The sequence below is a fragment of the Pristis pectinata genome, chromosome 3 (genome assembly GCF_009764475.1).
Source record: "Pristis pectinata isolate sPriPec2 chromosome 3, sPriPec2.1.pri, whole genome shotgun sequence".
NCBI classification, from domain to species: domain Eukaryota; kingdom Metazoa; phylum Chordata; class Chondrichthyes; order Rhinopristiformes; family Pristidae; genus Pristis; species Pristis pectinata.
In genome coordinates, this window is record NC_067407.1 from 135,866,494 (window position 1) to 135,891,617 (window position 25,124).

Consider the following 25,124-nt stretch of genomic DNA (forward strand, 5'->3'; position numbering starts at 1 on the left):
ATCAGACTCTTGAACGGTCTTCTCATATGCTAGAGGATGAACTCTTAATCTCCCAATCTACCCCCTCATGACCCTTGCCTTCCTGCACTGCACTTTCTTTGTTACTGCAACACTATATTCTGCATTCTGTTTACTTTTTACTACCTCAATGTACTGAGGTATGGCATGATCTGTCTGGATGGCACGCAAACAAAAGCTTTTCACTGTACCTCAGTACATAGAACATAGAACACTACAGCATAGTACAGCATAGTACGATGTTGTGCCGACATTCTATCCTGCTCTAAGATCTATCTAACCCTTCCCTCCCACATAGCCCCCCATTTCTCTATCATTCATGTGTCTATCTAAGAGTCTTTTAAATGTCCCTAATGTATCTGCCCCCACAACCTCTGCCGGCAGTGTGTTCCACGCACCCGCCACTCTCTGTGTAAAAAACTTCCCTCTGACATCCCCCTTATACCTTCCTCCAATCACCTTAAAATTATACCCCCTCGTGTTAGCCATTTTCGTCCTGGGGAAAAGTCTCTGTCCACTTGATCTATGCCTCTTATCATCTTGTACACCTCTATCAAGTCACTTCTCATCCTCCTTCTCTCCAAAGAGAAAAGCCCGAGCTCACTCAACCTATCCTCATAAGACATGCTCTCCAATCCAGGCAGCATCCTGATAAATCTCCTCTGCACCCTCTCTAAAGCTTCCATATCCTTCCTGTAATGAGGAGACCAGAACTGAACACAATACTCCACTAACCAAAGTTTAAAAGAGCTGCAACATTACCTCGCGGCTCTGGACTATTGAAGGCTCCATACGTCTTCTTAACAACCCTATCGACCTGCGCGGAAACCTTGAGGGATCTATGGATGTGGACCCCAAGATCCCTCTGTTCCTCCACATTGCTGAGGATCCTGCCATTAACCTTGTATTCTGCCTTCAAATTTGATCTTCCGAAGTGTATCACTTCACACTTATCCAGGTTGAACTCCATCTGCCACTTCTCAGCCCAGGTCTATGTAACAATAATAAGTCAATTACCAATACCAGGAGGGAGTTTCTAGGTTTAGACCCAGCAACGACGAGATCAGGAAACAACGCTATGTTTTTAAGTCAGGAAGGTGTGCGACTGGGAGGAGAACCCACAGCTGATGCTGTTCAGAAATCCGAGCAACAAGTATTTTTATGTAGAAGATTCAAGGGCTACATAGCAAAAAAGGAGTACCATAGAACCATAGAAAACTACAGCACAGAAAACAGGCCATTCTGCCCTTCTAGTCTGTGCTGAAACATTATTCTGCTAGTCCCATTTACCTGCCCCCAGCCCATACCCCTCCAGACCTCTCTCGTCCATGTATCTATCCAATTTACTCTTAAAAGTTAAGAGCAAGCCCGCATTTACCACATCAGATGGCAGCCCATTCCACACTCCCAGCACTCTCTGAGTGAAGAAGTTCCCTCTAATGTTCCCCCTAAACCTGTGCCCTTTTCACCCTAAAGCCATGTCCTCTCTAGTAATGAAATATTTGCAAAGGTTTTACGTAATGGAGGGGAAGTGGGTTTGTGTATTGGACTGGGCTGTGTCCACAACTCTCTGCAATTTCTTGCGGATTTGGGCAGAGCAGTTGCCGTACTAACAGTTGTACCACTTGTTACACACTCTGCATGCAAAATGGAGATCTATGTATTTACACCCATTTTATTCTTAGAAAAGTGCCAATCATTTCTACCCTCTTGCTTCAATTAAATTTAAATAATAATATAAATTGTGTGAAAGGGAGAAAAACAAAAGTAAAAATGTTATCAGATTCGGATTAGTTTATTGTCATATACACCGGGGTGCAATGAAATTCCTTGTTCGATGTGAAGCTCACAGAGGAAACAGTGTATGTGGTCGTAATAAATACAATGAGCATTGCGCACTAAATGCTGGAGGAACTCAACAGGTCAAGCAGCATCTGAAGTAGTGCAAATTTAGTGCAAAGGTAGATTTAGGACGGAGATGAGGAGAAGCTGCTTTTCCCAGAGAGCAGTGAATCTGTGGAATTCTCTGCCCAGGGAAGCAGTGGAGGCTACCTCATTAAAATATATTTAAGATTTTTGCATAGTAGAGGAATTAGGGTTCTGGGGAAAAGGCAGGTAGGTAGAGCTGAGTCCACGGCCAGATCAGCCATGATCTTATTGAATGGCGGAGCAGGCTCGATGGGCCAGATGGCCGACTCCTGCTCCTATTTCTTATGTTTTGAAAAGAAATGCTAAAGTGACAATAATGGGAGTGACCGAGAGAGGTAGAATTAAGAGTCCGAGAACGTGGCAGCGCCACCGGGAAGGGGATGTGACAGAGGTGATTGGTTCAGAAGTCTGACAGCAGTGGGGATGAAGCTGTTCTTGAGTCTGTTTGTCTGGGCTTCCAAGCTCCTGTATCTTCTCCCAGAAGGTAGGAGAGAGAGAAGGTCGATTAATTTCAGGTGAAATCTCCTTACCCAGACAAACCATTCTGGATCATGTGTCTAGAACATACATAGAACATAAGGAACAGGCCCTTCAGCCCATGATGTTGTGCTGAACTAATTAAGCTAATGAAACTTAATCGCTTCTGCCTACACATGGTCCATATCCCTCCATCCTTTAAATTTAAAATATTTTAAAAAATTTTATTTATAGCGTGGTAACAGGCCCTTCTGGCCCAACGAGTCCGCCCCACCCATTTTAAACCAAAATTGACCTACCTGTACGTCTTTTAGAATGTGGGAGGAAACTGGAGCACCCGGATGAAACCCACACAGACACAGGAGAACGTACAAACTCCTTACAGACAGCGACGGGAATTGAACCCCGATCGCTGGCACTGTAATTGCGTTACGCTAACTGCTACGCTACCGTACAGCCCCTCATTCTCTGCACATTCATGTGCCTATCTAACAGCCTCTTAAACACCTCTATTGTATCTGCCTCCACCACCATCCCTGGCAGCACATTCCAGGCACCCACCACTCTCTGTGTAAAAAACTTGCCCTGCACATCTCCTTTGAATTTTCCCCCCTCACCTTAAATGCATGCTGTCTAGTATTAGACATTTCAACCCAAGGAAAAAGATAACAGCTTTCTACTCTATCTATGACTCTCATAATTTTATAAACCTATCAGGTCTCCCCTCAGCCTCCAAGGCTCCAGAGAAAAAAACCCAGGTTTGTCCAACTTCTCATTATAGCTCGTGTCCTCTAATCCAGGCAGCGTCCTGGTGAACCCTTTCTAAAGCCTCCACATCCTTCTTATAATGGGGCGACCAGAATTGAATGCATTACTCAAGATATGGCAACATAACATCCTGACTCTTAGAGTCATAGAGTCATACAGCACGGAAACAGGCCCTTTGGCCCAACTCGTCCATGCCGACTGTGTTGCCCAGTGAGCTAGTCCCATCTGCCCGCATTTGGCCCATAGCCCTCTAAACCTCTCCTATCCATGCACTTATCTAGATGGCTTTTAAATGTTGCTAATGTGCCCGCCTCAACCACTATTTCTGGCAGCTCATTCCAAATACCCACCACCCTTTATGTGAAGAAGCTGCCCCTGATGTCCCTTTTGAATCTCTCGCCTCTAATCTTAAACCAATGCCCTCTTGTTTTTAGCACCCCCTCCCTGGGAAAAAGACTGTGTGCTTTCACCCTATGCCCCTCATGATCTTATATACCTCTATCGTCACCCCTCAATCTCCTACATTCCAGGGAATATAGTCTACACAACCTCTCCTTGTAACTCAGGCCCCCAAGTCCAGGCAACATCCTGGTAAGAGATCTGCACTCTTTCTAGTTTAATAACATCTTTTCTATAACAGGGAGACCAAAACTGTACACAGTACTCTATAAGTGCAGCTTCACCAATGTCTTATATAACTGGAACATAACTTACCAACTCCTGTACTCAGTGCCAGCCAGGCCAAACGCCTTCTTCACCACCCTATCTGTGATGCTGCTTTCAGCGAACTATGCACTTGCCCTCCTACATCCATCTGTTCCATAACACTCCCCAGGGCCCAACCATTCTTGAATTCAATGCCTCGACTAATAAAGGCAAGCATTTGCCTTCATCTGCCATTCAAACTTACAATGTTTTATCAATTATGTTAAATTCAATGTCAAACCTGAACAGAGTCTCTCTATTACTTCATGTTGTGCATATACGTCCTTGCTTATTGAACTGCACCAAACAAAAGTTGCTTGGCTTCATCAGCCCTGAAGTCATTGGAACGGCTTTTGATTGACTCAACATCACGAGCAGCTGTAAACTGGAATTGACACCATGTTTTAACATATGGTAGTTCTGACGTTTAATAAAAGGAAGATACGTGTTTTCTACCCGCCCATCTGGTCTGTATGTTATTGTAGATCCGTGTCCCTGCTGTAAAAAAATTTACTGGGAATTAGCCGGCATGATGGACAAGACTTGCAATTCCTCAGAGCGACATTCCTGGGTTTAATGAACTATGGATGGGGAAGGCTCCGACTTTTGCCTGCGGATAGGGACGTGTCACACCAAGCCAACAACATTATCCGATGTACACTCCACGCAGTGTTAGATGAGTGAGAATTAATCCTCCTCCAGGGTGTCATTTGCATGCCCAATATCAGACTCTATCTGAATGCTGTCATGGGAAGAGATCATGAAGCGATTGAGGTATTCTCAAAGCCTGCTTGAAAAAGTGTAACATCCCCATTGACAATGGGAGTTCCTTGGCCCATCAACACCCATGGTAGAGAAGGGGTATCTGAACTGGCATTGGGAACCTCAAGGGCATGCGCTGGAGCACACAGAAGCCCTTGTAAATGGCAGAAGGAGTGCACCACCTCACCACTGTAGCAGAGCTTGTGGGCCCCACACTGGCCTCATCATCCATCACAGGACCCACAGAGCTGGGGTGGAAGCAGGTCATCCTCTCTCCTGAGGGACTGCCTTAAAAGGGCAGAAGCAGAAATAGAGTGAATTCAGTCAGTCTTCTTCCCAGGGTTGGGGAATCAAGAACTAGAGGACGTAGATTTAAGGTGAGAGGGGAGAAATTTAATAGGACCCTGATGGACAAGTTTTTCACCCAGAGGTATATGGAAGGAGCTGCCAGAGGAGGTGGTTGAGGCAGGTGTATTAACATTTAAAAGGCACTTGGACAGGTATGTGGATAGGAAAGGTTTAGAGGGATATGGGTCAAACACAGGCAAATGGGACCATCTTAGATGGGAACCTTGGGTGGCATGGACCAGTTGGGCTGAAGGGCCTGTTTCTGTGTTGTATGATTCCACAGGGGCTCCACCACTTACCCACGCTTTGGTGCATGTCAGAAGAGATCGCAGTGCCCGTTGCTTGGAGCGGGAGGTAGAGATGGCGTGGTTGGGGTTACAGTCTGAAAACCAGACTGCTGTTAGGGACCGGGAACCCATTCCACTGCCTCAATGAGTAAAGCAAATATGTGCGCTGGATAAATGTCAATTCTGGCTGCTATCTGTAAGGAGTTTGTACGTTCTCCCCATGTCTGTGTGGGTTTCCTCCGGGTGCTCCAGTTTCCTCCCACATTCCAAAGACGTACGGGTTAGGAAGTTGCGGGCATGCTATGTTGGCGCCAGAAGCATGGCGACACTTGAGGGCTGCCCCCCAGAACACTCTACGCAAAAGATGCATTTCACTGTGTGTTTCGATGTACATGTGACTAATAAAGATATCTTATCAAGGATGCCTGTTATCACTGTCTGGGATCACTTTGTGTCTAAATTCCACAAATCTTCATATATATCACATGGCTTATATAGAGTCATAGAGTTAAACAGCATGGAGAACAGGCCCTTCAGCCCAACTCATCCATGCTGACCAAGGAGTCTTGCTGAGCTAGTCCCTGCATTTGCCCTATATCCTTCTAAATCCTTTCTATCCATGTACCTGTCCAAATGTCTTTTAAACAATGTAATTGTACCCACCTCGACCACTTCCTCTGGCAGCTTGTTCCACATACCTGCCACCCTCTGTGTGAAAAAGTTGCTCCTCAGGTCTCCTTTAAATCTTTCCCCTCTCACCTTAAACCTATGCCCTCTGGTTTTAGACCCCTCTACCCTGGGAAAAACACTTGTTACCATCCACCTTACTTAAGCCCCTCATGATTTTATAAATCTCTATAAGGTCACAAGGTATGTGTGACTGAGATCTTCAGGCCGGCGTTTACCAAACAAACATTCGCCAATGGTCCGAAAAAACTCTGAAGTTAAAATGTCACCGTAGCTGCTGTCAAGACAGACTTTTGCCCATTGTTCTGCTAATGCCCAACTATAATGGAGCTCACTTTGATAAGCTTTTCTGTGCTAACAAAGGATCTTAGTTTTTACCGATTCGAAGAAAAGTTATTGGATCCTGTTTTCCTGGATGGGGGAGCTGCATTTGAAAGCAAATAAGGAAAAAATACAATGGTTTTCACAAGTTCAGGGTGTTCCTGAGCACTTTAGACAAAATGAAGTCCTTTTGTAGAAGGACATCAGCCAATATGTACGTAGCAAGCTACCACAAAGTGTAAGGTAACAATGACTGCTGGTCAAGGATCCACCCAAAGGTCTTCATCAAAATGATGTCATGGGTCTTCAGCTTTATATCTGACCTGAAAATAGGCACCTCTGGCAGTGCAGCTCTCCCTCCGTACTGCACTGGAGCATTGGCCTACATCTAGTAGTTAAGTGGGGTTGGCACCCATTGACACACAGCTGGCATGGGGAACTCCAAGGCCAGATCATGGATAGGAAAGGTTTGGAGGGATATGGGCCAATGCAGACAACAGAAAGGCCAGCAGCACTTATAGTGGCTAATCCGCCAGGTCCAGACAGGATGCATCTTATGTTGTTTATGTTAGTAAAGGAAGAAATTGCAGAGGCCCTGACCATCTTCCAAACATCTGCAGGTTCAGAGGCAGTGCCCAGGTTGTACAAAACTTGTAAACTTTACACCTTTGTTCAAAAAAAGATGCATGGAGTTAAACCCAGTAACTTCAGAGCAGTCAGTTTAACCTTGGTGCAGGGGAAAAGTCCAGAAGCAGGGACATAATTAGAAGTTACTTTGATGTATGAGAACCAGCAGTGGTTTGTTCAGGGCAAATTGTCTCGAACTAAATTCATAGTTTTTCTTTAATGAAGTAGCTCTGTAGCTGTGACACTTTGTACTGTTATTGTTTTTACCTGTACAACCTCAATGCACTCTGTACTAACATAGAACGTAGAACATAGAACACTACAGCACAGTACAGGCCCTTCAGCCCACAATGTTGTGCCGACATTTTATCCTGCTCTAAGGTCTATCTAGTCCTTCCCTGCCACATGGACACCATTTCTCTATCATTCATGTGTCTATCTAAGGGTCTCTCAAAATGTCCATAATATATCTGCCCCACAACCTCTGCCGGCAGTGCGTTCCACGCACCCACCACTCTCTGCGTAAAAAACTTTCCCCCTTATACCTTCCTCCAATCACCTTAAAATTATGTCCCCTCGTGTTAGCCATTGTCACCCTGGGAAAAAGTCTCTGACTGTCCACTCAAATAACTCAATGTAACTGCACTGTGTAATGAATTGACCTGTACGATTGGTATGCAAGACAAGTTTTTCACTGTACTTTGGTACAAGTGACAATAATAAACCAATGCCAACACCAATAGCTGAGAAGGTCAATAAGGGAAGTGTGGACTTGTAAAAGGAGTTTGATAAGGGTGTCATGTAATTGGTTTATTATTAATGATGGGCTTGTCATCAGACTGATGGCTCAGATATAAAAGTGGCTGTGGTAGCAAAGGATAAAAGTTAGTTGAATAACCAGATTAGTGATAGGAAGGCTTTTCCAGACCAGAGAGAAGTGTACAGCAGAGTTTCCGGAGGTCGGTATGAGAACCACTGCTTTGGACTTGGGGGCACAGGGTACAGTTTCCAAACCTGCTGATGACACACACGTTGGTGAGGATGGTGATGGCCTTCAAGGAGATACGGACAAGACAGTGAAATGGGCAGATAGGTGGCAGGTGAAATTTAATACTGAGAAATGTGAAGTATTATATTTTGGTGGGAAGAGGCAGTCTAACCTGGAGAAATGCAAGAAGAGTTCTAAAAGGGGTACAAAAAACTGCGGGTCTGGGCTTCTTTGTACAAAGCTCATTGAAAGTATAGCAGGATAGGGCTGAGAAGTGGCAGATGGAGTTCAACTGGATAAGTGTGAAGTGATGCACTTCAGGAGATCGAATTTGAAGGCAGAATACAAGGTTAATGGCAGGACCCTTAGCAGCGTGGAGGAACAGAGGGATCTTGGGGTCCACATCCATAGATCCCTCGAGGTTGCCGCGCAGGTCGATAGGGTTGTTAAAAAGGTGTATGGAGTGTTGGTCATTAGTCGGGGTATTGAGTTCAAGAGCAGCGAGGTGATGTTGCCGCTCTATAGAACTCTGGTTAGACCACATTTGGAGTATTGTGTTCCGTTCTGGTCACCTCATTATAGGAAGGATGTGGAAGCTTTAGAGAGGGTGCAGAGGAGATTTACCAGGATGTTGCATGGATTGGAGAGCATGGCTTGAGTTGAGTGAGCTAGGGCTTTTCTCCTTGGAGAGAAGGAGGATGAGAGGTGACTTGATAGAGGTGTGCAAGATGATAAGAGGCATAGATCAAGTGGACAGTCAGAGACTTTTTCCCAGGGCAACAATGGCTAACACGAGGGGACATCATTTTAAGGTGATTGGAGGAAGATATACGGGAGAATGTCAGGGGTAAGTTTTTTTACACAGAGAGTGGTGGGTGCGTGGAACACACTGCCGGCAGAGGTTGTGGGGTCAGATACATTAGGGACATTTAAGAGACTCTTAGACACATAAATGATAGAGAAATGGAGGGCTATGTGGGAGGGAAGGGTTAGATAGATCTTAGAGCACGATAAAATGTCAGCACAACATTGTGGACCGAAGGGCCTGCACTGTGCTGCAGTGTTCTGTGTTCTATGTTCTAGGACAGGTTGAGAACAGCATACAGGCTGCTGGGCTTCCTAACCATGGGCAAAGAGTACAAATGCAAATAATGCGTGTTGAACCTTTACAACTGTGAGCAGACCAGTGTTTTTTATTGTGTCCCAAAGAGTATAAATGCAAGGAAGTCATGATAAATCTTCATAAAACATTGGTCTGTCTATGTTGTGGTCCAGTTCTTTAGAGAAAATGTAAAGGCTTCAGTGAGGGTGCAGGAGACACTATTTTTTTTAAAAAATAGATTAGATGTGTAAGGGACTTTATTATCTGGATACTGAAGATCTTGAGGTTACAGCTGGTACAGAGGCTCCAATGCACAGGATTGCAAGAGGCTGCAGAGGGTTGTAGACTCAGCCAGCTCCATCACGGGCACAACTCTCCCTACCATCGAGGACATCTTCACAGTAGTTTAGCAGTTAACGTAACACTTTACAGTGCCAGCAATCCGGGTTCAATTCCGGTTGCTGTCTGTAAGGAGTTTGTACGTTCTCCCCGTGTCTGCATGAGTTTCCTCCGGGTGCTCCAGTTTCCTCCCACATTCCAAAGACGTACGGGTTAGGAAGCTGTGGGCATGCTATGTTGGCGTCGGAAGCGTGGCGACACTTGCGGGATGTCCCCAGAACATTCTACGCAAAAGATGCATTTCACTGTGCGTTTTGATGTACATGATGTACTAATAAAGATATCTTAATCTTAAGAGGTGGTGCCTCAAGAAAGTGGCATCCGTCGCTAAGGACGCTCACCATCCGGGACATGACCTTTTCTCGTTACTACCATCGGGGAGGAGGTACAGGAGCCTGAAGACCCACACTCACTGATTCAGGAACAGCTTCTTCCCCTCCGCCATCAGATTTCTGAATGGTCCACGAGCACAACCTCATTATTCCTTTGTGTTGCACTATTCATTTATTTTTGTAATTTATAGTAATTTTAAGTCGTTGCACTGTACTGCTGCCGCAAAACAACACATTTCACAACAAATAAGTTGGTGATCGTAAGTCTGATTCTGATGGTGGTCCAGAGTAGAGAAGGACTGTTCTTATTGAGAGAGGGTCAAGAGGGCAGAATGGGTGAGGATTTTATTTTGCACAGAGGATGATTAGAGTCAGAGTCCTAGAGATTCAGCAGAGATACGAGTCCTTTGACTCTCTGACCATACCAGCCATCACCTGCCCATTTACACTGATTCCACATTAGTCTCATTTGATTTTCATTCTCTGCACATTCCCATCAACATCCTTTCCCCTCAGACAGTTCCACTCCCCTACAGATCGAGCAACTTGCAGTGGCCAGTTGGATTACCAACCTGCATGTCTATGGGATGTGGGAGGGAACCGCTGCACCTGGGGAAGCCCACATGGTCACTGGGGAGAAGGTGCACACTCCACACAGACAGCACCCGAGGTCAGGATTGAACCTGTGTCTCTGGAGCTGTGAGGGAGCGGCTCTACCCGCTGTGCCACTGTGCTGCTCTGGTCTGGAATATACTACCTGAGGGACTCCTGGGGCAGATTCAGCTGTAACATTCAAAAAGGAGTTGTACAGGCATCTAAAAGGAAAGAATTGGCAATGTTGCATAAGGAAAGTACACAGTAAATCCTTTGAACATTGATGTTTGGAGGGATCTTGAGGTGCAAGCCCAGAGCTCCCTGAAAGCGGCAACATGAATAGATAGGATGGTAAAGAATCAGATTTATTATCACTGACATATGACGTGAAATTTGTTGTTTTGCGGCAGCAGTGCAGTGTAAGACATAAAACTACTGTAAATTACAAAAATAATTAAATATTGCAAAAAAATGGAATAACGAGGTAGTGTTCATGGGTTCATAGACCGTTCAGAAATCTGATGGCGGAGGGGAAGAAGCTGTTCCTAACTTGTTGAGTGTGGGTCTTCAGGCTCCTGTACCTCCTCCCCTTTGGTAGTAACAAGAAGAGGGCATGTCCCGGATGGTGAGGGTCCTTAATGATTGATCCCACCTTCTTGAGGAACCACCTCTTGAAGATGTCTTCAGTGATGGGGAAGGTTGTGCCAGTGATGGAGCTGGCTGGGTCTACAACTCTCTGCAGCCTCTTTCGATCCTGTGCATTGGAGCCTCCATACCAGGCTGTGATGCAACCAGTCAGAATGCTCTCCACCGTACATCTGTAGAAATTTGCAAGAGTCTTTGGTGACATACCAAATCTCCTCAAACTCCTAATGAAGCAGAGCCGCTGGCGTGCCTTCTTCATGATTAGATCAATGTGTTGGGCCCAGGATAGATCCTCCAAGATGTTGATGCCCAGAAACTTGAAGCTGCTCACCCCTTCCACCGCTGACCCCTCAATGAGGACTGGTGTGTGTTCTCCCGACTTCCCCTTCCTGAAGTCCACAATCAATTCCTAGGTCTTGCTGACGTTGAGTGCAAGGTTGTTGTTGTGACACCACTCAACCAGCCGATCTACCTCACTTCTGTACACATCCTCATCGCCATCTGAGACTCTACCAACAGTAGTGTCAGTGGCAAATTCATAGACGGCGTTTCAGCTGTGCTTAGCCACACAGTCATGAGTGCAGAGAGAGTAGAGCAGTGGGCTAAGCACGCATCCTTGAGGTGAGCCTGTGTTGATTGTCAGCGAGGAGGAGATGTTATCACCGATCCGCACTGACAGAAGGTGTACGGCATACTTTCCTTCTTCAGTCAGGCTGCTGAGTATAAAAGTCGAAGTCATGTTGCAGCTGTATAAAACTTTGGTTAGGCCACATATAGAGTATCGTGTTCAGTTCTAGTCACCACATTACAGGAAGGATGTGGTGGCTTTGAAGAGGGTGCAGTAGAGGTTCACCAGGATGATGCCTGGATTAAAGTGTAATCTGTGTTGGATTTGACTGTTTTAAGTAGTTTTTTTTAACATGTGCAGTGTTTAATACATCTTAAGTGGCTGCACAAGGAATGGCCTATTGGTTTTTGTTTTGTCCAAGCCGAGTTTATTGGTTTGTCCATCAGGTGAATAGGTGTTTTCTCATTGGTTGGTTTTGCCACAGGTATCTAATAGGTTTTCTGATTGGACTATTGTTAGCTAAGGAGTACCTCTTATCACTCTCTTGCCTCTATCTCTCTCTTGCTCTCTTCCCCCTGGCCCTAGCTCATCTTTAGTTCCTTTGTCTCGGCTCATCTCCCAGTAGTAAAGCTAGTGCCATGTGCTCTGTGACAGTTTCTTTTTTTAAATTTTTCCAATAAAACTTTATGAAGTACCAAGTTGTTTTCAACTCATTCCTGGACTCCTGAAAGATCCTGCGGATTCAGAAATAACTGGATCCGACATCTATAAAGAGAAGTTGGACAAACTTTTCTCTGGAACGTCGGAGGCTGAGAGGAGACCCGATAGAAGTTTATAAAATTGTGAGAGGTGTGGATAGGGTGGATATTCAGAGCCTTTTTCCCAGGGTGGAAAGGTCAAGTACTAGAGGGCATAGTTTTAAGATGAGAGGGGGAAAGTTTAAAGGAGATTTAGGAGGCAAGTCTTTAAACAGAGAGCGGTGGGTGCCTGGAACGGGCTGCCAGGGGTGATGGTGGAGGCAGATACAACAGCAATGTTTAGACATACAGGAACAGACAGGGAATGGAAGAGACCATGTGGGATTGGTTTGGATTGGCATCATGGTTGGCACAGACATTATGGGCCGAAGGGCCTGTTCCTGTGCTGTACTGTTTTATGTCGTGGGGATGGGGAAGAGGGGAATAAATGGGTCGTGTGGACTCAATGGCTTCCTGTGCTGCAACCATGCTGTTATGGGATCTTGCTGTGCACACCATTATAACATTGACATTTCAAGACTTTCATTACCTGTAAAGTGCTTTAAGGCATCCAGGAATGCTGGAAGGTGCTATAGAAATGCAAACAACAGCAAAAACATTTCTGATTGATGCAATTTGCAAGTTTATTTGGATTAAGACGCAGAGCTTTGTCAAGAGTGGCCTGCTGAGTGAAGGAGGGGCACAACCGATGCCCACTCCGTGCACTTGCACTGATCTACGCAGCTTTCTAATCCTGTGCGTCGCCCAGACACACGGAGCTGACGTCTGAGGTTCCCAGGGCTGGCCGAATGACGGTGCAAAAACCAGGAAGCTAAAGAAACATTGACGGCATCTGCAAAGTGAGAAGGAAAACCAGATCGGATCTACCCGGATTGGATTCCTACTCCCGCCGGCTGCTCACATTACCGGCGAGTATGGAGACAAGAGAGATTGCAGATGCTGGAAATCTGGAGCAACACACACACACAATGCTGGAGGAACCTGAAGCGTCGACTGTTCATGTCCCTCCTGAGCTGCTGAGTTCCTCCAGCATTTTGTGCGTGTGTGTGTGTGTGTGTGTGTGTGTGTGTATGTGTGTGTGTGTGTGTGTGTGTGTGTTGCTCCAGCGAGTCAAGACGGTGACTTTAACTGCATTACCCTCCCAGCAAATGTTAAAATAAATCTGGGTCCAAGTATCCAACATTTGTAATCAATGAATGCCTCAGCATTCGGGGCCTGTTGCAGAGAACAAGCATATAATTGGAAGAGTTACGTTATATTTTTATGAAATGTATGTATTTTTAAAAAATTCACTGTAATTTACATAATGAGATTGTGATTTTAATTCCCTTTTGATATTAAAGGTGAGAGGGGAAAGATTTAAAAGGCACCTGAGGGGCAACTTCTTCACGCTGGGGGTGGTGTGTATGTGGAACGAGCTGCCAGAGGAAATGGTAGAGGCGACATTTAAAGGACATTTGGACAGGTACATGGATGGGAAAAGTTTAGAGGGATATGGGCCAAAGACAGGCAAATGGGATTAGTTTAGGTGGGAATCTTGGTCAGCATGGACCAGTTGGGCCAAAGGGCCTGTTTCCGTGCTGTATTACTTATGGCCAGAACGTCTCTATGCAAAAGATGCATTTCACTGTGTATTTCGATGTACATGTGACTTTTTTTAAAATTTAATTTTATTTACAGCGTGGTAACAGGCTCTTCCAGCCCAACGAGTCTGCGCCGCCCATTTTAAACCCAAATTAACCTACCCCTACGTCTTTGCAATGTGGGTGGAAACCGGAGCACCCGGAGGAAACCCACGCAGACGCGGGAGAACGTACAAACTCCTTACGGACAGCGATGGGAATCGAACCCCAATCGCTGGCGCTGTAATAGCATCGCGCTAACCGCTACGCTACCATGCCTTTCCACGTGTCCCAAATCGCAGTAAAGAAGCCTTACAGGAATTCATCATTTAATGAAGGGGAACTTGTGCTTTGACAGTCAGAATATTCCAAAGTACTTTACAGCTAATTAAGTAGTTTTGAAGGATAGTCAATGTTGTAATTCTTGAAATGTGCCTGCCAATTTGTGCACAGCAAGCTCCCACAAATAGCATTTGTGGTCATCTGCATTATTGTGAAGATACCTTATCTCTTATCTAAACATTACCATGAAATGAGATTTTGGCTTTGACAGAACTATAACATCCTGTTAACAGACAGATCTTTGTCAAAATCTTACAAATTCCTTTGGGATTTTTGAGCTGATATCATGGTGTATTTCAAAGACGGCTAGTACCTTTAGACATTAAACTACTTCCTAAAGTTTCATTGACAGTTTGTTTGTTTATCTTTTAATCAACAACAATAATGCAGATGACGAGTTGGTATTGGTATTGGTTTATTATTGTCACTTGTATCAAGGTACAGTGAAAAACTTGTCTTGCATACCGATCGTACAGGTCAATTCATTACACAGTGCAGTTACATTGAGTTAGTACAGAGTGCATTGAGGTAGTACAGGTAAAAACAGTAACAGTACAGAGTAAAGTGTTTCTCCTTTAGTAACAATATTCAGCAGGTCAGTCAGCTTCTGTGGAGAGAGAACGTGAGTTAATGGTTCAGTCAATGACCTTTCATCAGAAGGTTTAAGGTTAGCCCTGCTGAGTATTTCCAGGGATTTCTGTCTTCATTTTGGATAGGTATATTGCCTTTGAATGGAAGGTCGTGATCTAACTGGATGGGGGAAACAGGCTGCGAGGCTGATGAGGTGAATCCCAGACTATGATGTATGACATCCTGACATGGAAACATGTCGCCGTTCCCGCATTGTTGCTGTTTTTAAATTGTAGAACACCCACCACAACAATACTGTGGGAGCACCTTCACCAGAAGGACTACAGTGGTTCACCATTACCCACTCAAGGGCAATTAAGGATAAGAAATAAATGCTGGCCTTGCCACAACACCCAAATCCTGGAAAAAGAATAAATGAAAAGAGACCATTAATTTGGTAAATTGGTTTATTATTGTCACAGTGAAAAACTTTGTTTTGCATGCCATGCATACAGATCATTTCCTTACAACAGCGCATTGAGCTAGTACAAGGGAAAATAATAACAGAGTGCAGAATTTGTGTATTTGTTAATTTAAATCATTTAACTTCTTGTGACATGAATGTGGCTGACAAGATGGACATTTATTACATGTCTCTTGTGCACTAACGGTTAGATATGGGCTGTCTTCCTCAATAACAACTGGTGGCTTTGTAACTGAATGACAGATTACCGGCTGTCCCAGGGTTATGAATGCGTGACTTATGGCCACCCATACCTACAAACAAGCTCCCATAATATTATTAAATACAAAAATCTACCTTGTACATTTATTCTTACGAATGGCAGAGCTAGTTTCCCCTCTCTCTCTCCATTTTTAGTGATTGTTTTATGTTTTTGATGCCATTCATTGAAACACTGTGGAGTGTGAAATGTGTCCATTCTTATTTTGTGTATTTTCCAATTTATGAACAAAATTGACTTAAGAACACCTGTGAAAAGGGAACCCATTCCTTACCCAAAGATGACCTGTATTTCAGAAGGCAGTTATAATACAGCAATTTTGTTAATCATTTGTGAGTTGATATCACACAATGTATTTCAATCATCTGACTGGAATTTTCCAGTAATGTTTTCGTATGGAGTTACATGTAGGGCCAGAGGAGGGAATGAACATTCTGCCCCCACTGAATTTTAGTGAACAAGTTTGCTTCATAAAAACAGACCCAATCCTCCAGAGCTGCCTTTACAAGCAGCAACTTGTTACTACCGGATATTTTTAAAAAATCTGTATTTGTGTTGTCATGCTGGGATTGCAACCTGTACTTTCCAGATCGGGACTGAACAGTCGAGATCACCAAAGGTGATTTGTCTTCCCAAATATCAGTCCCCACAGAGGTGCGGGGAAGGAAAGAACGAGCCATTGGGGACAGACAGCGAGAGGGAGGGGGTGAGAGAGAGAGAGAGAGAGAGGGAGAGAAAGAGAGGGGGGGGGGAGAGAGAGAGAGATTCCATTGAGTTATGCATGAGTTATGCAACTCGATCTGGAATGAATCAAGTGAAGTGAGAAAAGTGACCACAGAACTGTCCCAGAAGAGGGGCAGGAGAATTCCAAGTGCAAACTGGAGGAACAGCACCTCATTTTCTGCCTTGGAACCTTGCAGCCTAACGGCATGAACATTGAATTCCTCCAGCATCATGGTGTTTTTCACCTAGATTCCAGCATCTGCAGTCCTTTGTTTCTCTCGAAGAGGTGCAGCTGTTCCAGGATCTCGGGGGCAGATAATTATATCTGGAGCTTTGAGCACCACTGAATTTAACCAGTCCACTATTGGCTGCTGTGCCTTCACCTGTCAAAGCCCTGAGCTCTCCCTCTTCAAAATGTCCTTCACTACCCTGCCACATCTCTCCTCCTTTCAGACGCACTTTGAAATGATAACTCCACAAGTGACATGGTCGTCATGTATCCTCATACCACCTGCTGTGGCTCGTTGTCAAATTTGAAAGGTGTTTTAAAATTAAAATCACCTCATTAAAGGTGCCATTTAAATGGGTTGCTAGTGCTTCCAAGTTGTTTAAATGGTCAAACATTGAGGGCAGAGGGAGAGTTCAGAGAATGAAGCAGGAAGATCTAGGACTGACATTCTAGTGTGGGATGTCACCTCTCAGGTGTGATATTAACCTGACTTCCTATATTCCTCTTGGGTGTACAGTATGTAACTACTCCCATAGCATAACAGAAAAACCTCTGAACCAACCTCACTGAAAATGAGTTATCTGGACAATAAGCATTTGAATCATGAGCAATGGGTTAATTGGCCTCTCAAGCCTGCTCTGCCATTCAATACAGTCTTAGCTGAAATGATTTTTAACGTTGACTCTTTCGAGGTGACAGAGGAATGATTCAAAAGGGACCTGGGGGGGGGGGGGGGGAGGTGAGTGGGTATATGGAACGAGCTGCCAGAGGAAGTGGTTGAGGCAGCTACAATAACAACATTTAAAAGGCACTTGGACGGGTACATGGATGGGGAAGGTGTAGAGGGATAAGGGCCAAATGCTGGCAAATGGGACTGGCTTAGATGGGCATCTTGGTCAGCATGGACGAGTTGGGCCGAAGGGCCTGTTTCCGTGCTGCGTGATTCTATGACCTAGCGGTGACCTTTCATCCTCCATACCATAGGATACAGGAGCAGAATGAGGCCATTCGGCCCATAGAGTCTGCTCCACCATTCAATCATGGTTGATTTTGTTTTATTTTTCAACCCCATTCTCCCCATAACCCCTAACCCCCCCTCACCAATCAAGAACCTATCAATCTCTGCCTTAAATACGCCCAATGACTTGGCCTCCACCGCCCTCAGTGGCAACGAATTCCACAGATTCACCACCCTCTGGTTGAAGAAATTCCTCCTCTTCTCAGTTTTAAAAGGACGTTACTCTGAGGCTGTGCATGGAAACATCCTCTCTACATCCACATCCACATCCAGGCCTTTCAGTATCTAGTAGCTTTCAATGAGATTTCCCATCCCCACCCCCCTTCTGAACAAGGATCTATCTCCCTCTGCCTTAAAAATATACAGTGTCTGCTTTCACTGCTCTTTGAGAGAGATTTCCAAAGACTCAACACCCCTAGAGAATATTTTTCACCTCATCTGTCTTCAGTGGATGACCCCTTACTTTTAAGAGAGAGTCCTCGATTTAGACTCTCCCACACGAGGAAAGACCCTTCACACATCCACCCTGACTGGTCCCCACAGGATTGTCCCCTCATGGTCATGAGCACACCACTGATGTGTGCAAAGTGCTGCCCCTCCAACAGTGAATGACACCTCAGTCCCGAGTGTAAGGGACTTTGGGGTACAGTCAAAGGCACCGCGCAAATGGAAATTAAAAGCTGCAGATGCCGGACATCTGAGACAAAAACAGAAAATGCTGTAGGGAAAACATCAGCAAGTCAGGCAGTGTGTATGGAAAGAGAAGTAGTTCGAAGAACTGAAACATTAATTCTGTTCTTCTCTCCACAGATGCAGCCTGACCTGCTCAGTGTTTCAAGCACGGTAGTGTAGCGGTTAGCGTAACGCTATTACAGTGCCAGCGACCCGGGTTCAATTCCGACCACCGTCTGTGAGAAGTTTGTACGTTCTCCCCGTGTCTGCATGGGTTTCCTCCGGGTGCTCTGGTTTCCTCCCACATTGCAAAGACATATGGGTTAGGAAGTTGTGGGCATGCTATGTTGGCGCCGAAAGCGTGGTGACACTTGCGGGCTGCCCCCAGAACACTCTACACAAGTGCACACTCTACATAAAAAACACTGTGTTTGAATGTACATATGACTAATAAAGATATTTCTTATCTTATCTTATTATAAACAGCCAACGTCTGTGACCCTTGGTTACATAAGCGTAAGTCTTAAGCTATCAGAGCCTTTGACAAGCCCTGTATATTTTTATTTGTTGAAGTGTTCTATTTCTTGCATCAGTAACAGAACCATAGAACAGTTTAACACAATACAGGCCCTTTGACCCACCATGTTGAGCTGACCTTTAAACCACGCCTGACTATCTAACCCCTTCCTCCCACATATCCCCCTATTTTAAGTTCCTCCATATGCTTATCTAACAATCTCTTGAACTTGATAATGTTGATTGACTGGAGACACAAGAGGCTGCAGATGCTGAAATCTGGAGCAACACACAATCTGCTGGAGGAACACAGCGGGTCGAGCAGCATCTGTGGGGGGTGGGGGAAGGAACTGTGGACATTTGGGGTTAAAACCCTGCATCAGGACTGAGAGTGGAGAGGCGAGATGGCCGGTATAAAGAGGAGAGGAGGGGTGGTGACGTTGATAGACTGCACAGGTCTGATGTTGCTCTGGCTCTCCCTGTGTGCATCCACTGTGCTCCGGTTCCGGGCTTTGGAGGATGCCAGGATGCCGGTGTGTGCACACATCCACCCACTGAGAAGATGGTGCTGAGAGTGAGCCGTCCACAGAGTGCTGGGTTCTGTCTGGCCGGCTCCCAGGGTCGGTGCATTAACGGCGCCGGTACCTCTGCGTCTTGGCATCGCCCTGAAATCACTGGCACCACCCTGTTATAATTCATTTATCCGTTTTCCCCCCCCCCCCCCACCTGCCACGGAGACGTGTCCCTGGAACCCTCCCAGCAGCCGTGTTTATTTCATGATTTCTCCCCTCCCCTGGATCCTGATGCAACGCTAGCCAGCTTCTTAACCGGGGGGGGTTTTCTCCCGATTTAACTTAAATATAAACGTCCTGCCCATTCCTTGCTCCCATCTGCCGTAGGAATGGATGACATTTTGAGGAAGATATCCAAGGAAGCGTCTGGAAATAAACATAAATCTTTAAGAGACGCCTGCAACTTAGCATGTGGTAAGAGATCATCTTTCACCTTTCTATCTCGACGGATTGTAACCTATACATGTATATCCGCAGAATTTCTGTCAGCAGGCAGAAAATATGTTTGGAATTTAAAGGGGCAATGCAGTCAGGAGTGTCTTATAATGCACTGGTTATTTACAGTGGGGACCTCATTGATACCATGGGTGCTGTGACGAGGTTATTTCTGTAGGGATACTTAGACATAATATCACAAGGTAGGGGTCATTCAGTTAATCGTTCTCTTTCTCCAATGTTTCTTTTCCCAATGTTTATCCAATTCCCTTCTGGAAAATGCTGTTGAATCTTCCTTCATTTCTCTTCCCGCCCTTCCAATCACTGTATAAAATATAGACACAAGAGAGACTGCAGACGGCGGAAATCTGGAGGTACACACAACAAGCTGGAGGAAGTCAGCGGGTCGGGCAGCATCTGTGGAGGGAAGTGGGCGGTCGATGTCTCAGGCCAGTCCTGATGAAGGGTCTCGACCTGGAACGTCGGCCGTCCATCTCCCTCCACGGATGCTGCCTGACCCGCTGAGTTCCTGCAGCTTTCTGTGTGTTACTGTATGAAATATGTACCCGCATCCTTTCAAATAGAAAACAGAACGTGCCGCAAATACTCAGCCGGTCAGGCAGTGTCTGTGGAGCGAGGAACAGAGCTGCCGTGTTTCGTCGATGACCTTCCGTCAGAACTGGGAGGTTAGAGGTGCAACAAGTTTTAAGTTTCAGCGAAGGGGTTGACCAGGAGGTGGGGTGTGGTCCATGGAGGGATTGAATGATGCAAGTGTCTGTGGCGGTGTTGCCACCTAAAAGAGGGTGGAGAAGAATGTCTGAGTCACACAGCTCAGAAACAGGCCCTTCGGCCCATCATTTCCATGTTGACCCTCAGGTATCTCTCTGCACTAATCCCATTTACCAGCGTTTGGTTGGTGGCATTTATTGCTGTGCTGATTCAAGTGCTTGACCAGATACCTAAATGTTGTGAGAACACCAGCATCCTCCATCCACTCAGCCAATGTGCTCCAGATCCCAACCAGCCTCCGCTCTGGACAAGGGGTAAATAATAGTATCTGAAGTATCAAATAGAGAGGCAAAAAGTCCTCTTTTTTTTTCCACTCTGGGGCCCCTTTCAGTGAAAATACATTGGGAGGTGCTAGATAAATGAAGGTTGTTGTTGTTGAGGATAGCACGCTTGCCCCTGAATCAGGAGGTTGTCGGCTCAAGTTCCCCTCCATGGACTTGAGCAGAAAAAGTCTCGGATGGTGTTCCTTTGTATCACTGGGGGGCAGGGGGGTGTGCTGCATTGTCAATGGTCCTCTCTTCCTGATGCTGTCTTGGATGGATGTAAAAGAATATAGGGCATTATTTTGAAGGTTAACAGGGGGACTCTCCCCAGTGTCCCAGATATGCACCATCTCTGCTGCACCATAGGAAGCACCCAATCCAGATGCATCACGGCTTGGTATGGCAACTGCTCTGCCCATTACTGCAAGAAACTGCAGAGGGTTGTGAACACAGCTCAGTCCATCGCACAAAACACCCTCCCTTCCATTGATTCAGTCTACACTTCCTGCTGTCCGGGGAAAGCAGCCAGCATAATCAAGGACCCCTCCCACCCCAGTCATTCTCTCTTCTGCCCCCTCCTGTCTGGCAGAAGATACAAAAGCTTGAAAGCACATACCACCAGGCTCAAGGACAGCTTCTACCCTGTTATTAGACTCTTGAATGGACCCCTCATATGCTAAAGATGAACTCTTGATCTCCCAATCTACCTCGTCGTGGCCCCTGCACTTTATTTGTCTGCCTGCACTGCACTGCACATTACAATATGTTCTGCATTCTGCTTCCTTTTACTACCTCGATGTCAGAGGTAGGTTTATTTACACAGAGAGTGGTGGGTGCCTGGAACGCACTGCAGGGGGGTGGTGGTAGAGGCTGATACAATGGGGACATTTAAAAGACTCTTAGCTGTAGGAAAAATGGTGGGTTATGGACTGTGTAGGAGGGAAGGTTTAGATTGATCAGGGAGTAGGCATGTATATAGGTCGGCACAACACCGTGGTCCGAAGGGCCTGTACTGTGCTGTACTGTTCTATGTATGGAATGATCTGCCTGGACGCCATGCAAACAAAAGTTTTTCTCTGTATCTCGGCACATGTGACAATAATAAACCAGTATTTATTCCTAATCAACATTACTGAAACTTCTGTCATTATCATGTTGCTGTTGGTAAGAGCTTTCTGTGTGAACTAGCTGCTCTACCACAGCGACTACACTTAATAAGTACTTCTTACGCTGTAAAGTGCTTTGGGGTTTAAAATGATATGGAAAAGCAGTTTACATGGCATTGCATTAGATGTATAGTGGAGGAACGGGCCATTTAACGCAACCAGTCCATGCCACAAGCCTTTTCCTGTTTTTCCTCAGCTAAATCTACCAGCACGACCCTCTAAACCCTTCTCGCCCATCTGTGCCTCCAGCCTCCCCGTAAACGCCTCAACTTCTCCCTGTGGGGGCGATTTCAAAGTTCACACCACCCTAGGGATACTGAGGTTTCTTATGTTACCTATTGGATTTCATGGTTTATCTAACATAGATTTTAAAGATCTCCATTAGGTGGACACTCACTTTTCTGTAATCAGGCGAAGGAAGACCCAGAGACTGTTTGTTCCTTTTCTGAAACGTATACTACTGCAATTTTGTTATTGTCCTTGTAAATCATCTCTCCACTCTCTCCTGTGCCTCTGTATCCTTTTGGTAACGTGGCAACCAGAACTGTACACAGTATCTTAAATGTGGTCTAACCAAAGATTGAAATGGATTTAGCATAACTTCGCAGCTTTTCAAATCTGTCTCTCTAGAAATAAACCTTGGTGCTTGGTTTGCCTTTTTTAATGGTCTTGCTGACCTGTGATGTAAGTTACTGGTAGATATATACAGATAAGATATCTTTATTAGTCACATGTACATCAAAAAACACAGCAAAATGCATCTTTTTGTGTAGTGTTCTGGGGGCAGCCCGTAAGTGTCGCCACGCTTCCGGTGACAACATAGCATGCCCACAACTTCCTAACCCGTACCTCTTTGGAATGTGGGAGGAAACTGGAGCACCCGGAGGAAACCCACGCAGACACAGGGAGAACGTACAAGCTCCTTCCATACAGCGGCCGGAATTGAACCCGGGTTGCTAGCACTGTAAAGCGTTACGCTAACCGCTACACTACCGTGCCTGCCCATTGTACTCCATGGTCTCTTTCTTATAGAGTCATACAGCTCAGAAACTGGCTCTGGACCCACATGTCCCATTGTACCAATCTACACTCATCCTAGTTATCTGCATGAGGTTCGCAGTTTCCTATGCCCTGGCGTTTGAAGCAGTCGTCTGGATTCTTCTTAAATATCGTGAGACTATCTGTCTCCTCCACCTCCTTAGGTAGCTTATTCCAGATTCCAACCACTCTCTGCATGAAGAAACCTCCCAACAGATCCCCTCTAAACCTCCTGCCTCTCACCTTAAACCTATGTCCACTTGTCTTAGGCACCCCTACCATGGGAAAAAGGTTCTGATTACCTACCCTATCTGTCCCCCTCATGATCTTGTACAGCTCTATCGGGTCACCCCTTCCACTCTGGGGAAAACTAATCCAACTGATCCAATCTCTCGTTATAACGGAAATGTCCAATCCAGATAACATCCTGGGGAATCTCCTCTGCACCCTCATGTCCTTCCAGGTAATAAGTGACCCACCCTCATATTATCTTTTTACCAGCTGTCGTAACTACCTTCTACCCCCATTTCTAGATCTCCTGTCAGTGCAATCAATTTCTCCCATTCATTTTGAAAGTCTGCATTAGATCTCTCGGATTATTCAAGATTGCTTTATTCCAATGTTCCCAAACCATTCTAGTGACTCCATCCTCCCCAAAACCTTGACATCCTTCCTACCTACACCCAGTGAGCTCTTCCAGCTGAGGCCTAAGCAGTGACTTACAAAAGATTCCTTCCCTGCTGTTCTTTGTGTCTCTGTCAGGAAACCAGGATCTCACGTGCTTCTTGTTGTTTCACCAGCCCTTATTAAGACAATCCCTTGATTTAATTTGAAGAACAGAATTGAAGGTAGTGGTAGGTTGAGGGAATTAAAGGTCTGGTGTCTGACAGGGTGCATTGAGGTTCAACCACGCTCCTGTGCCACCAACTCTGGGAATTTGAAGTTGCCTGCTGGCCAACAGCCATGGGAGACAAGAGACTGCAGATGCTGCAACTTGGAGCAACACACAATCTGCTGGAGGAACTCAGCGGGTTGAGCAGCATCTATGTGGGGGTGGGTGGGGGGGGGGAGGGAAGGAATTGTCAATGTTTCGAGTCCACCCGCTGAGTTCCTCCAGCAGTTTTGTTTGTTTTTGCTGTGCTCGGTGTCAGATTGTTTGTAGCTGTGGAAGGTGGTCTACTGGGCAAGGGTTTGCAAATGGGGCAACATTCTTGAGATGTCAAAGTCGAGGTTATTTTCACATGCACAAGTACATGTGTGCACAGGTGCAATGGAAAACTTCCTTGCAGCAGCATCACGGGCACAGAGCATCAGATAAGCAGCATTCACAAGAAAAACATAAGGAACAACATTTTTACAAGAAAGAACACAATTAGAACAAAAGATAACAGGAGTCCATTTTAGTGCAAAGTGGTCATAGTGTTGCTAAGCTGTACTGATTATGGTTGTGCCGGTTGGTTCAAGAACTGAATGGTTGAAGGGAAGTATCTGTTCTTGAACGTGTTGGTGTGGGACTTCAGGCTTCTGTACCTCCTGCCCGATGGTAGCTGCGAGAAGATGGCATGGCCCGGATGGCGGGGATCTTTAATGATTGATGTTGCCTTCTTGAGGCGACGCCTCCTGTGGGTATTACTGATGGTGGGGAGGGGTGTGCCCGTGATGTATTGGGCTGAGTCCACTACTCTCTGCAGCTTCTTGCGTTCCTGCGCATTCGAATTACCGTCCCAGACCGTGATGCAACCAGTCATTTGATCCTGCCTTGAGTTGTTAGAGCAAGAAAGAAACAAAGGAATAAAATTAACATGAGAACCAATAATGCTGACCCATAAGATCATACACATTGATACCCCAGAGCCCATCTCTAGTGCAGACTTCTTTGGGACTGGATATTGCCTGAAGCAATACATCCCTAATAGAGTGATCCTATCTCTTTCAATAATAATGAGCTAGGGTTTCTGGTTTGGTACTGCACAGACTGTTTCTCCCAAGTGACTTCCGTCTGATTTTTATTCAGTTTCCTAATAAGCTGCACAAAGCAGCTCCACAAATTGCTGCTGACACTTTCTCATATCTTTTGATGGGAGCTAGAGACTCTTTCTTAATCCCTGTTA

General features: G+C 45.5%; 2 protein-coding genes across 2 annotated transcripts in view; one reads left to right on the forward strand and one right to left on the reverse strand.

Annotated features, from left to right (window-relative positions):
* LOC127568883 (keratinocyte-associated protein 3) overlaps window positions 1-25,124 on the reverse strand; it is a 440,350-nt gene that overhangs the window by 358,542 nt on the left and 56,684 nt on the right. The window lies entirely within an intron of this gene.
* Window positions 19,269-25,124, forward strand: part of arfgef3 (ARFGEF family member 3) — a 107,236-nt gene continuing 101,380 nt past the window's right edge. Inside the window, 1 exon segment of the mRNA XM_052011274.1 lies at window positions 19,269-19,736. Within this exon segment, the coding sequence (XP_051867234.1) occupies window positions 19,652-19,736 (85 nt within the window). The 5' untranslated portion in view covers window positions 19,269-19,651.